Source organism: Odontesthes bonariensis, chromosome 21 (genome assembly GCF_027942865.1).
Source record: "Odontesthes bonariensis isolate fOdoBon6 chromosome 21, fOdoBon6.hap1, whole genome shotgun sequence".
Taxonomy (NCBI): domain Eukaryota; kingdom Metazoa; phylum Chordata; class Actinopteri; order Atheriniformes; family Atherinopsidae; genus Odontesthes; species Odontesthes bonariensis.
The window spans coordinates 17,925,598-17,940,202 of NC_134526.1; the positions used below are offsets into that span (position 1 = coordinate 17,925,598).

General features: G+C 40.0%; 1 protein-coding gene across 2 annotated transcripts; it reads left to right on the forward strand.

Annotated features, from left to right (window-relative positions):
- Positions 1–896: 896 nt before the first annotated feature.
- On the forward strand, positions 897–14,045 carry il12rb2l (interleukin 12 receptor, beta 2a, like). Of its 2 annotated transcripts, none has more exons than XM_075453819.1 (15): positions 897–971; positions 1,297–1,395; positions 4,590–4,734; positions 4,861–5,006; positions 5,199–5,341; positions 5,835–5,976; positions 6,178–6,254; positions 6,343–6,580; positions 7,067–7,255; positions 9,230–9,334; positions 9,465–9,599; positions 12,054–12,215; positions 12,334–12,406; positions 12,676–12,772; positions 12,970–14,045. In XM_075453819.1, the coding sequence occupies exons 2-15, from the start codon at positions 1,323–1,325 to the stop codon at positions 13,318–13,320; spliced, it is 2,076 nt and encodes a 691-aa protein (XP_075309934.1). In that variant the 5' UTR covers positions 897–971; positions 1,297–1,322; the 3' UTR covers positions 13,321–14,045. The 2 variants fall into 2 exon arrangements, with proteins under 2 accessions (XP_075309934.1, XP_075309935.1); XM_075453820.1 differs by having other exon boundaries at positions 12,337–12,406.
- The last annotated feature ends 560 nt before the right edge of the window (positions 14,046–14,605 follow it).

The window sequence follows — 14,605 nt, forward strand, 5'->3', positions numbered from 1 at the left end:
TCATGCAGTTAGCAATTTATCTTTGGTGAATATGTGGTGTATGAGGGATGGTCGCCTTCAAGCAGCCTATGTATAGATGGAACAGGAAGAACTCTGCTGACACAGACTTGGTTGAACACAGAAACCTTTTATTGCCCGTATCAGAATTACAGATTGATGCATCAAATCTGGAGAGATCTTCAAAGCACCAAAGTCCACTGCAATCTCTCTCGCACAGTGGATGCTTCTCTCCTTATGTAGGGTAAAACCTTCCCATAGTTGGTAACCCTGTAGATGCTGCGCAATAGTCAGTATATAACGTATATACTGTATATACTGAGGAATGTGTTATTGTCCAAATGTTAATGTGTGACCATTGTTCATCACCTATCCGGACACACTGAACTTGACGCCATTTCGTACCTCTGTTAAGTAAAATCGGACAAGTCACATTAAGAATCAGACACTACAAATACACATCTGTCACATCTGCGCACACAGAAGCCACAGTTGTTCAGTGAATCGACTCAAGGTTTGGCAAATGAATGCACAGTGGATTAAGTCTAGTGGTTTTTATTCAACTTCTTTCTTACTGTACTCCATGGATTTATTTTTAGATTGATCTTGGAGACACACACCCTTCCTTAAACTTGTTGCCCACCAACAGACAAACATCTGGGCCACTTAAAAACACACACCAGCAAAAACGATCCTGCGGGCAACGCAATACTGTACTTCCTATAAAGAGGTAGTGAGGCATCAAGTTACACAAAATGAAATCAAAAGTAGTGCAGATTGTAGCCTACTCAATTCTTGTCTTGTTGGGCAGTTGCCCATAAAGTCACGTTCGTGTGGGTGGTACACGTCAGTGGCAATTCCAGAAAGCCGTCGAGCCAGCCCACTGGGTGGAGTTACCCGGTAAACAGACAAACTTTACAGCAAAGCTTGTTGAACGGAGTGTAGTTCCGCCGCATGATGCGTCTCTTAATGAGGTAAATAGTTTGTACTTTATATCACTTAATATGTGGGCCTTGCGATGATAAGAACAAAAAGTGTCGTAACTTATTTGGGCAGTTATCGTAGTGCTTATATCAAAACCACGTTTTGGTTCAATGCGTATTTGGAATCACCACCCCCTTAACGCACACTTCTAATATCGCATGTGTAGTAATGCCAGCCCTCATTATTGTCATACAGCTTGTTGCTTTCGCTTTTCCCAGAGAGTTATAACTCAGTTTCTTAATGTGTTTAGCTGGGCAGCTTCTTTCTGCTTGTGTACTTAAGCGTATATAAAGATTATATGTGTATTTTTCACAGACACTAGGGGCCCGGGTGCAAATGTAATGGCCATGCCTATGACGAGGTGGCTTATTCCCATGCTGGTGGTCACCTTGTCACACTGTTGTGCTGCAGCAGGTAGGCTTATTTAAAGCTTATGTACAAATCATTATTTTTTTTTTCATAATTTCTGTCACTTTGTACCAAGCCATACATTGTTAAATGGTGATGTGTGTGTTTTGATATGCAATATTTTTTGTCAGAAATCACCTTGTAAGGTGGAGAATGAGTAACTTAAGAGCAGGTGAAATAGGTTATAGGTCCATTGAGTATGGCAATTTAATTCTGAATGTTTTTTTTCAGCCCCAAACATCTCTTCATAATGACATAGGAATTGTTTAATGTGCATCATATGTTGTGCTGACTCTGAAAACATGAAGTCATTTTCAGCTCACCCTGATCTGACATAAGTGGCTGTGCCATAACATAAAAGCTACGTTCCTAAACATGTAGCATGTATGTGTTTTTGCATTATTGTCTGTATCGATGCGGAAGTGGTCTCAGAGGAAGAGTATAGTCATTTAGACTTTTGACTGCTCATTTCCTGTTATCGTTTCTGCCTTTCAGCTTTTCCCGTGTTCAGGTATTGTATGGGTTTCTGCTAAAAGTGTGTAGGCTTGTGCAAAAGGGGTGAAGGTGACAGGTTTGTCACGAACAGAAAAAAAGTATGTGTGTATTTGCAGGGGAGAGCTGGATATAATAACAATATATTTTATTTATAAAGCACTTTACATCAACTTACTGACCTCAGAGTGCTACTTTTAAAAACTAGCATTTAAAAAAAACAAATAAACAAACAGAAAAATAATTTTAAGATTTAGTTTCAGTTAAGCTAAAGGCTTTTCTAAAAAGGTGAGTTTTCAGGCCTTTTTTAAAAGAATCCACAGTCTGGATGCCAATGGAGGGATTTGAGGATGGGTGTGATGTGGTGGTACTTCCGCACCCCCATCAGGACCCTGGCAGCACAGTTCTGGATGTACTGCAGCTGCTGGATGCAGATATGCATATGAGCACACACAGCAACCTTTTTCTCTCTTATCTGTTGCTTTCTAAGTATTGCTCCTTTCGTCATTGATAGTATTAGTTTTCCTCCCCGTTATTATTGAATCATTAAAAAAGGATTTATATTGATAAGCAGTAAAATACACCCAAACAGATAATAGGAGTGTTTATTTGATTTAAAATGAAATGTTACAGATCTCCAACAAAAAAGGCGCTGCTTGCATGTTGGCAATGTGAGCCCTATGTACTCTTTTATAGATTTTTGTGACTCATGGTACATGATACTAGTTTCTCACAATGGGTCAGCACCTTTGCTTATAATGACACATGCCGATGCTATTTTCAGTCCGACCTTTTACCACTGGTTTTTAGTTCTTTTTTTTGGAATTTGCCAGCGTGTCGGCATTTCTTCCATGTCTTCCAACCTGTTTATATGATAGTGTGCAGTGTTTCATGATCAGCATAAATGACTCCTTTGAAATTGACAAATGTTGTCAGGCTACTGGTTTCATACAGTTGGTGGGTTAAAGCTTATGACTGTTTAGCGTTAAGTGTCACTGGAAGAACTTACGCAGAACTTGTTCTTTTCTATTAAAGCCATATTTCAACAATACTCTTTCCTTGTCAACAACTGCCGGGGTCTTTTCGGAAGCATGGCAGTTTGATTGACACATGGAAAGTGTCATGCGTTTCACACCTCACACTAGATACTATAATTCCACTTTCACTCACAGTATGATACCTAGATGCAGTATAAATTCTAAGTAGTTATATAGTAAATGATTGATTAAGATTTGATTTGTATTCCATAAATATCAAAGTGGTGAATTAAATGTGTTCACGTGAAAATCCATCAAATCGTGCCTCGTGATTTTTGAACCTCTACAGTGTTTCCCACAGAATTTTTGGAAACTATGGGGGGGGGTAAATTCACGCGGCGTGAATTTGTGCGGCGTAAATTTGTGCGACTGCAGATTTTATTTTATTTGATTGATTTGCACACATTCATTCAACTATAACAAAAAAATACACAATAAAACACAACAAATTAAAAAAATGGAATGTGTGCTGGAGATGTCAGAAACCCTTGTGGGCTTATAAGGAAACCTCATCTTGTCATTAAAACCCAATAATGACAATTGTAATAGAAAATATTTACAGGTTAAAACTAAACTTCATGAAAAATATGAATGGATCATATACAGTGAGTACTTATGCCTTTTTGAGAAACTTGAAAAGGTTTTCCTTGATAACAAAGGGTGTGGGAAGTACACAATGAGTTCAGGAACACATCAGAAGTGGTTTGGTGTTGATATCTTTAAAAACAAGAGAGCTATTACAAAATAAAAGTCTAAAATGGAATTAACTATGCACACTGAGTAAATGTTCTACCTAAAATGATTTTTCTGGAAACTAAAAGACTGTGAAAGCTTTATAGTGAGTTCACAAACCCATCCGAAGTGGTTTGGTGTTCATTGGTTGAATATCCAGTGAGAACAAAAAAAGGCGTTGCACTTTTGCGACGGTCCCTAAGCGCTCCGGCTGCCGTAGTTCACTTAGAAGTATATTCGGCGCGGTTACTCTGATCTTTCAGGCTTACTTTGGTGAGTTGATAAAGCCTGTGGTATGTTAGTCTTAGTTTTCTGTAAATATTAATACCATCCTGAGGCTAATTGGTGCGGTTTTCGTGTCGCTATTACAATTACAAAGCTGGAAAATAGGCGAATGTCGAATATAAAACCAACTTCACCCCGCTCCGCCTAGTCGGGATGGTTGAACCACACATGCGGGACAGATGAAACACCTTATTTTAAACAGAAACTATTGAGCTTACTATTTTTTTAAGCAACATACCGGACAACATACTAGTGTACTCGTCATTGCTCAAATTTCACATTATTTCTCATAATATAAATAGGTCAAAAAAATTTGTTTGTCAACGAAATCACGATGATTACAGCTGATCTTTATGCACGCGCACCCACTGATCTATAACGTGTGTTAATCGCCCCGACAGCGATTAATAACACATAAACCTTTTTTGCCACTAAACTTCAAAACTCTGACATTGCACACTTTAGGACAAGTTTAATTACTAATTCACCTGTTGTATAGTAATATTGGTTGGTTTTCGAGGAAATCGCTGTGTTTCAAACGATTGGGATTCGGAAACTATGGCGGGCCGCCATAGTTTCCTCAATGTATGGGAAACACTGCTCTATAATTGCTCTTCTTTTCCCTCAAATCTTTTTCTCTTTATGTTTTTCCAGGTCCCCCTTCTCCCCCCTCTCGCCCTATGTGCCATAGACCATGTGATGAGAAAGTCTGCTCAGTAATAAAGTGCACTTGGGAACCAAGACCAGACCCTAAGATCCCAATCAACTACCATCTTCAATGGGAGCCAGCAAATAGCGAGTAAATACAAATCAGTATAACCACTGTCTTAGGCCTCTGACAGCTTTGAGTAGACGCCCTGTGAATTACTTTGACTGCTCTCGTTTTGTCTTGTCCCGTCGTGTCTTTTCTTGCCTTCTCCCCCAGAGATGGGCACATGACTAGTGGGAACAGTTCAGATGGGTTTATCCATCATTTTCCCAGCCATGGAGAACTTCGTGTCTGGGTCCAGGCTTGGAACCAGCATGGTTCTGTGAATTCTCAAGACATTGTCTTCAACACAGAAGATATCAGTGAGTCAACCCTGCACATTTTCTCACGAATGCAGACGCCAACACCTTTAAAAAAAATTCCTGATATTTTTTGGATGAGCAGTTATTATAATTGGCTGTTTTGGCTTGCAACTAATCTTCAAAGTTTATTTTGATCCAAGTAATATTTCAAGTGGAAAAGTTATTGAATAGCTGTTCCCTGCCTTTCTCTAGTCATGCCACCACCTCCTACATTCTCATCAAGCTATCAGGATCATTTAGAGGTCCACTGGGGCACTATCTGTGATGAGCTGCAGCTGACTGTTGGAACTTGTGAAGTCCGATATCGAACTGAGGAACACCAAGACTGGGTTTGGGTCTGTTTGGTTTCCTTTTTTTCTTCTCAGCACTATCAGTACCTCACCATGGAGTAATAGGAATACTTCATTTTCTTTTTTTTTTCTTCTTCTTTTGATTTTTCTTTCAATTTGGGTTGCAAAGTTCATTATAAATAGTGTCAGCACCAATGGCCATGAATTTTTTGACACTTGTTTTTAGATGGCAAAAAACAAGCTCTTTTGTGGCCATGTTCTGGGTTGCTTTTCACTCCCCAGCAGAATTCCTCCCTGATTCTCCAAATTCCAAACAGTCCTCTGACCGCTGTGTACTGCAGGTAAGACAGGGACTGCTCAGAAGTACTTCCCACAAACCTACATCGTGATAAAAGAAGGAACTATCCCTTTTACTCCACAGTGAGGGAGACTTCATTGATTAAATAAATAAAAAAACCCGCTAAAGCAAGTAATGCTGTATTTTGTTGATTGAGTTGATTGCAGAATTCATACTCATGTTTTTTCTTTTCCTACACAGTATGAGGATAAATTATGTGACACCTATGCTGTCAGCGACCCCCAGCCTGGCACTGTCTATGAATTTCAGGTCTGCTGCGCATGTGGTTCAAGCCTGAAGAGTAACTGGAGTGTGATCCATAGAATAAGAAGTGCAGAGTCTGGTGAGTCTTCATTTATTTGCATTGTTATATTGTCTTCTGTTTATCTTAACCATTGAGTTACAGTAAATCTGATAGATGTTGGCGAGCTTAGCTTTAAATTCACAGATAATAAAGGACAGGTCCGGATTGGTGGATTATGTTCTGATTGTCACTCTTTGGTTTTCTTTCCTTCTTAATGTCTCCTTTACTGCTCTTGTTTAGCCCCAGTTGGAGAGGTGGATGTATGGAGGGATTGCAGCATACACCCTTCACGCTATGACTGTTTTCTTACATGGAAGGTAGGATGGAAAAATTAATGCAATGCGCCTCTGTCTCTAAAAGGAGACTCATCCCTCACTCCCTTCTCCTTCTCTTTATCCTGTGCAGAATCTTTCCATTTCTCAGGCACGGGGACTCATTTTGGGATATGAAGTGACAGTTTTTTACAATAACGGCACAGTGAAGGTGGTAAATGTGTCAGCGGTGGAACCAAGCACCCTTTCAGTATATGATGAGATGATGTGGCGCCTCACCTCCTCTCTGAAGGATGTGTCATCAGTCAGTGTTTCAGCATACAATGCTCTCGGTTCCACAGATGCCACTCATCTAGTTTTGCCAGCACCAGGTATGAGTTCCCAAGATTGTTCTAAAGGAATGTAAAGCTTTCGAGTCAAGGGCCTTATTTGCGAAACACCCTCATACTAAGGTAGCTCCTTAACTGGTTCAGTTAAAGGATTGTTTTAACCTTAATAAATACAGATGTGTCAGTCCTAGCTTTATGACTTTTTACCTCAAACGTTCTTCACTTTTAGAGACAAAAGAGTGAAGACCTGCTAAAGTAATCCAGAAAAGACAGTTTTAAACGCTGCAGCTGCTCACCCCCTTGTGTCAGTGTTATGTAAAAATGCTGTGAACTTAACAATCATATTTCTGTGGCAGCTTGCAGGGATCAATTCAGCACAGCCCTCGGCAAATGCGCTGTGATGTTATCTATGAACAATTTAGCTGAAACTGAATAAGACTAAAGTTGTAATTTCTGTTTTAAAATAACTTTTTTGTCACATGCACACGTGGCTAAGTGGGGCTAACAAAGCCTTTGTCTCTTGCAAAGGGGAAGCAGGAAACCATCAACCAATCGACCTTGAGATGCAAGAGGAGAACCTCACAGTGTCCTGGAACTCTCCCGCACAGTTCTCTGACAATCTTAAACAATACGTGGTGCAATTCAAAGACTGTCTGTCTGGCCAAGGGTTTGACTGGATCAAAGTGGACAGTAACAAGACCACGGCTCTTTTTAAAGGTTTGTTTGGTTTGGATATACAATGCAAAAATACACATTTCAGCCGTGACATTACGACCACCTGCCAAATATCGAATGAGTCCTCCTTTTTCTATCAAAGGAACTCTGTCCAGTTCATACAGTGCACAGTGAAAATGAGTACACCCCTGTTGAAAAGTAACATTTTGAACAATATTTTAATACACACACAAGTTAATTCCCAAAACGTGCATAGAGTAAGTTTAATACAACATCTGTTCAGCTTACAACAGAAAAGAAAGATCAATAATATAACTTAAATGACCTATTTGTCCATTTTTGTGAAATTATGCTGGTGCAAAAGTGAGTATACCCCTATGTTAAACTCCCTGAGAATGGGCCGTGTTGGCCCGAAATGTCATGAAATGAAAAGGCATTAAAAGGGAGGTCATCGTTGTGCGTTTCATCCTTGCCTTACATTGAAATTTTACATTTTGAGTCTGCACCAGGCTAAAAGAGACGTGTGTGAGATTTGACTGAAATCCTATGGAGAGTATCATGATCTGCTTCAGTAGTCACAGCACATGTTGACAAGCATGTTTCTTTTGGTGAAATTCAGCTTCCTACTGTTGATGGCATCCATACAGCCCCAAACCATGTCACTCCCACTACTATGCTTGACTTTAAGCATGGGGCACTTTTCTTTGTACAAATCACTTTTTAACACCACACAAGCTTGACACCATCGAAAGCAAATTTGTTTATCATTGTCTCATCAGAGACAAACAAACTAAGGATATGGATTGCTGGAACCATGTCCTGTGATCTGATGACACCAAGATGAACAAATTTGCTTTAGATGGTGTCAAGCATGTGTGGTGGTAAAAAGTGATTTGTACAAAGAAAAGTGCCCCATGCTTAAAGTCAAGCATAGTAGTGGGAGTGACATGGTTTGGGGCTGTATGGATGCCATCAACAGTAGGAAGCTGAATTTCACCAAAAGAAACATGCTTGTCAACATGTACTGTGACTACTGAAGCAGATCATGATACTCTCCATAGGATTTCAGTCAAATCTCACACACGTCTCTTTTAGCCTGGTGCAGACTCAAAATGTAAAATTTCAATGTAAGGCAAGGATGAAACGCACAACGATGACCTCCCTTTTAATGCCTTTTCATTTCATGACATTTCGGGCCAACACGGCCCATTCTCAGGGAGTTTAACATAGGGGTGTACTCACTTTTGCACCAGCATAATTTCACAAAAATGGACAAATATGTCATTCAAGTTATATTATTGACCTTTCTTTTCTGTTGTAAGCTGAACACATGTTGTATTAAACTTACTCTATGCACGTTTTGGGAATAACTTGTCTGTGTATTAAAATATTGTTCAAAATGTTACTTTTCAACAGGGGTGTACTCATTTTCACTGTGCACTGTATATGAACAAAGCACATCAGAGGGTGTCCTGGACTGTATGGTACCGGAACGATTACAAAAAGATATTTTGGACGCTGTGGGTTAGGAGTTTTTAAAATTTTTTTATTTTGTGGAGTAGGCGTTGTTCCCACAGGTGCTGTCTCATCCCATTTGATTTTATGAAGTTTGGAGGCTGGGCGAACACCCCAGACTCTTTGTGGTGTTCTTGGAGCCCTTCCTACGCAGTTTTTGTGGGGCCCGATGCTTTTCTGCTGGGGAGGGGAGCCGCTAATACAGGGAAGTGCTTTAAGTTGATGCGTAAGGTCAAAGTAACATCCATGTGAATGCCAGGAGGCATGATTCTCAGCAGGACATTGCATCGTAACAAGATGAGCAGTGTCAACCCGTACAGCAGTTCTGTTCCAAATACTGCCAGCCTCTCACGTAATAGTCTTTGAAAAAAGAAAAAAAAAAGAAACCGTCTCTAAAAGTCAAATGTTTCTTTTCAGAAAATCCCAGAGAATGCGTTGTTGGCCTCTGTTGGTTGTTTTCAGAATAACGTTTTTTACTCTGGTGTGTCTCTCCACCCACAGGTGCATTTAAGAAACACACATCATACCAAGTGTCATTGTTTGCAGTGTCAAACAACAATGAAGTCCATCGGCTCTCAACAGCGACTGGATATTCTGTTCAAGGAGGTCAGTATTCTGTGTTGGTTGTGGGCCATCTTCTCGAAATATATAATTTTTAGCAGATTTGAGGTAATTTTAACCTCTTCTCTCTCACGTGGAATGAAACTTACAATCCTCATGTGTTACTCTCTATTAGTTCCCTCCACAGTGCTATCATTTCAGGTGTTTTCTTACACTGACACGGAAGCGATTCTGTTCTGGAAGCCTTTCCCCTGCTCAGGGCAGAATGGGAGGATCCTGTACTACCAAATAGGAGTAAACTCGCAAAAAGGTACAAAACAACATATAGTACAAACATACATTATAGTCACTAACTGTTTTAATCATATAATGTTGGTGCATGCCTACTGATTCAAAATGAGTGTACTGCACGTGAACAAAAAACAAAGTGAAAAAACTCAAAGATTCATTGTGCTGTATTTATCAAGCATCTAAGAATTTATTCCACACCCGTTTGCCGAAAAACAAAACAGAGCATTAGAAACCTTCCTAACTAAAGCCCCTTTCACACTGCCGAATAACCCGCGTTTAATTCGCGAATTTAGCGTGTCTGCTGTTGCGTTCACACTGCCGACCCGGGCTGCCGCGTCAACTCGACTCGCCTTTCGACCCGCGTCGGACCCTAGTCTTTTTGCCGAGCCGAGTTTGATGTGAACACAATCGACGCGGGTCGGACGTGGGCGTGACGTGAGGAGTTTAAAAGACAGGATGGACAGCTGATTCAGAACAACAGCGACAGGTGAGGACAAGTTTTACTCTGTTTTAGCCTACATCAAGTTCGAGACATTTTTTAATATGGCCAACTGGGGAGACAAGGAGGTCCGCGAGCTCCTCAGCCCCCGAGCAGAGGACGTTATTTACCGCCACATGTCGGGGACGGTGAAAGATGGACCTCTGCTGGAAGGGCTGGCGAGAAAGATGGGAGAGCGCGGTTTCCCACGCAGCAAGACGCACCGTAAAGTAGCATCTCCATGAACTGCATATACAATTGCATAAACGAGATCTCAAGGTGTCCCGCCATCATTTGTTTGAAAATTTTGATGCAGACAGGTGTATTTAACCCTACCTCCGACGCATGGCTTGTGCCTACGTCATTGTACACGCCCAGCATTTATGTGCTTCGTGTGACGCTCTGCCACTAGGCAACTCCCCCTGAACTCGGCTTCAGGCGACACGGGTCACCCTGACACGCCAAGCGTTCACATTGCTCGACGCGGGTCGAAGGTGCAATTTGGACCCGCTAAGATAGCGGGTCGCAGTGTGAAAGGGGCTTAAGAGAATATGTGACACTGTTCTGCGATAAGCCTCAGCTGCAAAATAGACATGACGCTCGCATCACGTGCCTTAGCAATGATGCAAACGTCATGTCTGCAGCGCAGAGAGCAGCTTGACTCCTCGCGTATTTGTGAAAAAAGGTTTTCAATGTGCAGACGGATCATTTAGCTAAACAACCAACGCAAAAACTTGATGACAAAATCAATTAACTAGACTATAACACAATGGATGCAAGCTGTAAACATGGCATAGGAAATAAGTGTACTCTGCAAATTGGAATTAATCTACCTGTGTATCTATACTCACAATTTAAAAAAATAAAAAAATAAATTAAAAAAAGCACTATTCCTATTATTTAGGATGATTTTCAAAGTGTAAGCGTTTTAACAAAAGCGATATTAGCTTTAGCGGAAATACGTTGTTGACAAAAAACAAATGTCAATTTTCAACAGAGCTGAGGTCACAGTTCCTTATTGTACTGATCACAGGTCTGTTGACCCCTCCAACAAAGGCAATAGCGGTTTGGGCTGTTGCTGAAGTCTGTTCTGTTGGTGGACGAGATAAATTTGTTGATCCCGTTGAGCTGTAGTTGCACATGGTTGCCCTGGCTTGAGTTGAATAGTGGCAGCCCTCGTGGCCTTATGTGCACCTGGCATCTGCAGCATTGCGTTCGTTGAATGTTATGATTTTCATTTCCTCTCCCGTTTTAACGTACTAAAGCATCCACACCAGCTGCGTGGCATGCACATCTCAGCCGTACATCTAGAGTTTTCACCTGATGCCTAGGTGCCTGAGGCAAGTTGGGCAAAAAGGATATTTAACTTTTCAAGTCGCATCAGCCATGGATTACACAAAGCTCAAAGGCAGCACTGTGTTTGAGAATGAAGAAACAGCTAGGCTGATGCTTTGAGTACACACAAGCAGCTGTGAAGCGACAGTTTAGCAAGGCACAAGCTGCGTTCTCGGTGTAAAGCCGGTGTCACATCAACACAGCAGACACGCTATCGTCTATGGAAACTACTCTGCTCAGGCCTCGCCTCGTGTCGACCAATGCCGCGGTGCCTGTGCGGTTCAGTCAGACGTGACATTGTATAGACGAAGATTTAATTTTGCGGCCCTTTCTATTGCCTGTCAACCCAGAATGTTTTAGGAGTCAGCAAATGTTTAATCAACTAAATTAGAAAGAGAACTGCTCCACTTGGGAGAAAATCATGGCTGTTTTCTGTTGGTTAGGTGGAGCAGGAGACTTTATAATTAGTTTTTATACGAGTATGAACACTTGAAAAATAAGATTGATGCATTTTTTAATCCCGTGAGTATATATTTGAAATAAATGAACACTTATTGGATGACTTTCTAATTGGAGAAGCTTGATAACTTGGGCCTTGCTTTTTTTTTTCCACAACTCATTAATTACATCATTTAACTTTGAAAAACACGTTTGTCCTAGTGTACAACATCAGTGGAACCCCACATCATGGAAACAAGACTTTCAGGCTGCAAGACCTTAATCCAGGCCAGGACTATGAGGTGTGGATCAGAGCTGTGACTGCGGCGGGTCCTGGTGAAATTTCTACCAAAACGTTCAAAACACTCCGCCAGAAAAAATTTGGTACGACATCATATATAAACTTTCGCTTGTTTTTGTTGCTTACTTATATGTATTTATAGTGAAAATGTATTGTAAGATTTTTTTAAAAGATTAGTGAAATATGTTTGTCTTTATTCAGCAGATTTAATTCCGGTCTTTGTAGTAATTGGTCTCCTGCTACTCATGATCAGCCTCGCTCTTATTTTGTTCTGGTAAGACAATCATCTTAAACTTCTCTGACAATACGTATATTTTTTCTTTTTTTCACTTTGTGTTGCTGAATACTCTGCTGTAACATTCTTAGTGAACCTTTGATAACACAGGGAATACTTAAAAGATTCTGTATGATCACTGGGTTTGAATGGCGTAAGGATTGAAAAATATCCCAGTCTCACATTTTTATTTGACCTCCAAGATTGAAGAGCAATGAAAAAATAACTGAGGGTGCTTGATGTCTCTTTTGCTGTTCCAACTCTGCCAGTGTTTGTCAAGGAGAGAGCAAAGTGTGTCCTCAGTGTATCTATGAAAAAGTGCCAGATCCCAGCAACAGCCACATCTTCAAACAGATGAAGCACCAGGTGACCAAAATTATAGAAATTCTTTGTCTTTTGTGAGCCAAGCTATAATCTAGGAAGAAGAATGAGATGGATTGTTTGTCCTTAGTGATATCTTTTATTTCCACTTGCTTATTCTGCGCATAATTACTTACCTTTTTTTTTTTTTTTTACTATGTATTGACAAAATGCAAAAATACTGTTTTGAAATCTCACCATAGATCAATGAGCCCTTGTCTTGGATCTGCAATTCCGTTCACGAGCCTCATCCCAAGATTTCAATGTTGGAAGTCGTGGAGACGAAGTCCAGGGCTTTCGAACCTGACGGGCTAACCAGGCTAGTCATGAAAGATGAATGTTCACGAACGGACAGCCAAGAGGATCTGAGGGAAGATCCTGCCGCAGAGGAGTGTGACAGGACAGACCGGAGATATGGAAGAAAGGAGTACAGCAAAATGGTTGACTCCGATGAGGAGAAGGTTGATTGTTGGAGCTCATCAGAGGAAGAGCAGTGCACATCGGGCTACGAGAAGCACTTCATGCCCTCCCCTTTAGAAATACTGGCAGATTGACAATTTCTTCACAACAGATGAATCAGGGATCTTCATTTCAATCATTTTGTTGTTTTTTTTTTACTTGCATTTGTTGTTCGATTTGCAGGACCGTGACAGGTAGACTCAAAGATTGATCTGCAAGATTTATTGAGAGTCAGCCCTCTCTTTCTATATACGGCCTCCAACCTGAGCATTTGTTTCTTTTTGTATTTAGTATCACCATGTTGTCTTCCTTTTTGGCTTTTGTTACTTTTCAATTCCAAATACCTCTGATAACCACTGCAGCATGGGTTGAATATTCTCATATTTTCTAATTCTTGTCAAAACTGTTGCTGCAGCATGTTGTTACTTTTGGAGCTGGAGGTTGTTCAGCACATAACGAGTTGCAGTAATCTAAATTAGTGAAGACAAGGGCACGAGTAAGGATTTTAGCATTATTGAATGAGAGAAAAGATATATTTCAGATTTGGGTTATTTCAATTTGATTATGTAATGGAAATGTCTGGAAATTTTAAAGTCAGAATCAAGAATTTTTTTACTTACAGTTTTTTTGCCTCATGAGTTCATAGCCATGGGGTGCTCGTGTTTGTATGTTTGAGTGGACTTTCAGCTATAAAGCTACTGGAAATGTGTAGATCTTTTTACCCACTGAATGTAACTTATGTGGTATCGGGTGTCATTCATTTTTTGCACACTTATACTTTATATTTTGATAAATAAAATGTTGATTTGGCATACATGGACAGTGGTCAATAGTGTATTTTATAAAAACTCACACTAAAAAAATAATAACATATTTACAACATACTATAATGTACTAAAACAACGAGTTTTATTTTAATGACAGCACAGCCATGCTGGAAGAATATGGCTTTGTGCCCAACTTAGAATTGACATACAATCGTGTTATGCATGCAGTTTAACTCACAAGCATTTTAGAGTGAAGATACATTTTGAAATTGACTTGAAAATGATTATTGACATTTTTTGAAAGAACATTGTACATCTTATCCAACAATAAAAAAAAGATATACATATGAACATTTCATTACTCTATAAACTACATTTACAAAGTAAATAATTCGAACACAATCTTGGGTCATTTGAGGATTCGTATTTCAATTTATCTGTCGTGAGAATATGAACATGAATGCATGAATATCTCTACAGATTTCCCTTAGTTTTCTTTATTCATCACACTCGGATATATTATTTTGTTTATTTACTTATTTTTTTTTGTAGAACTACTTCTATATTTGGTGGGTGCCTGTAAATTGCACTGTAATCTCGCGTGGTTACCTAA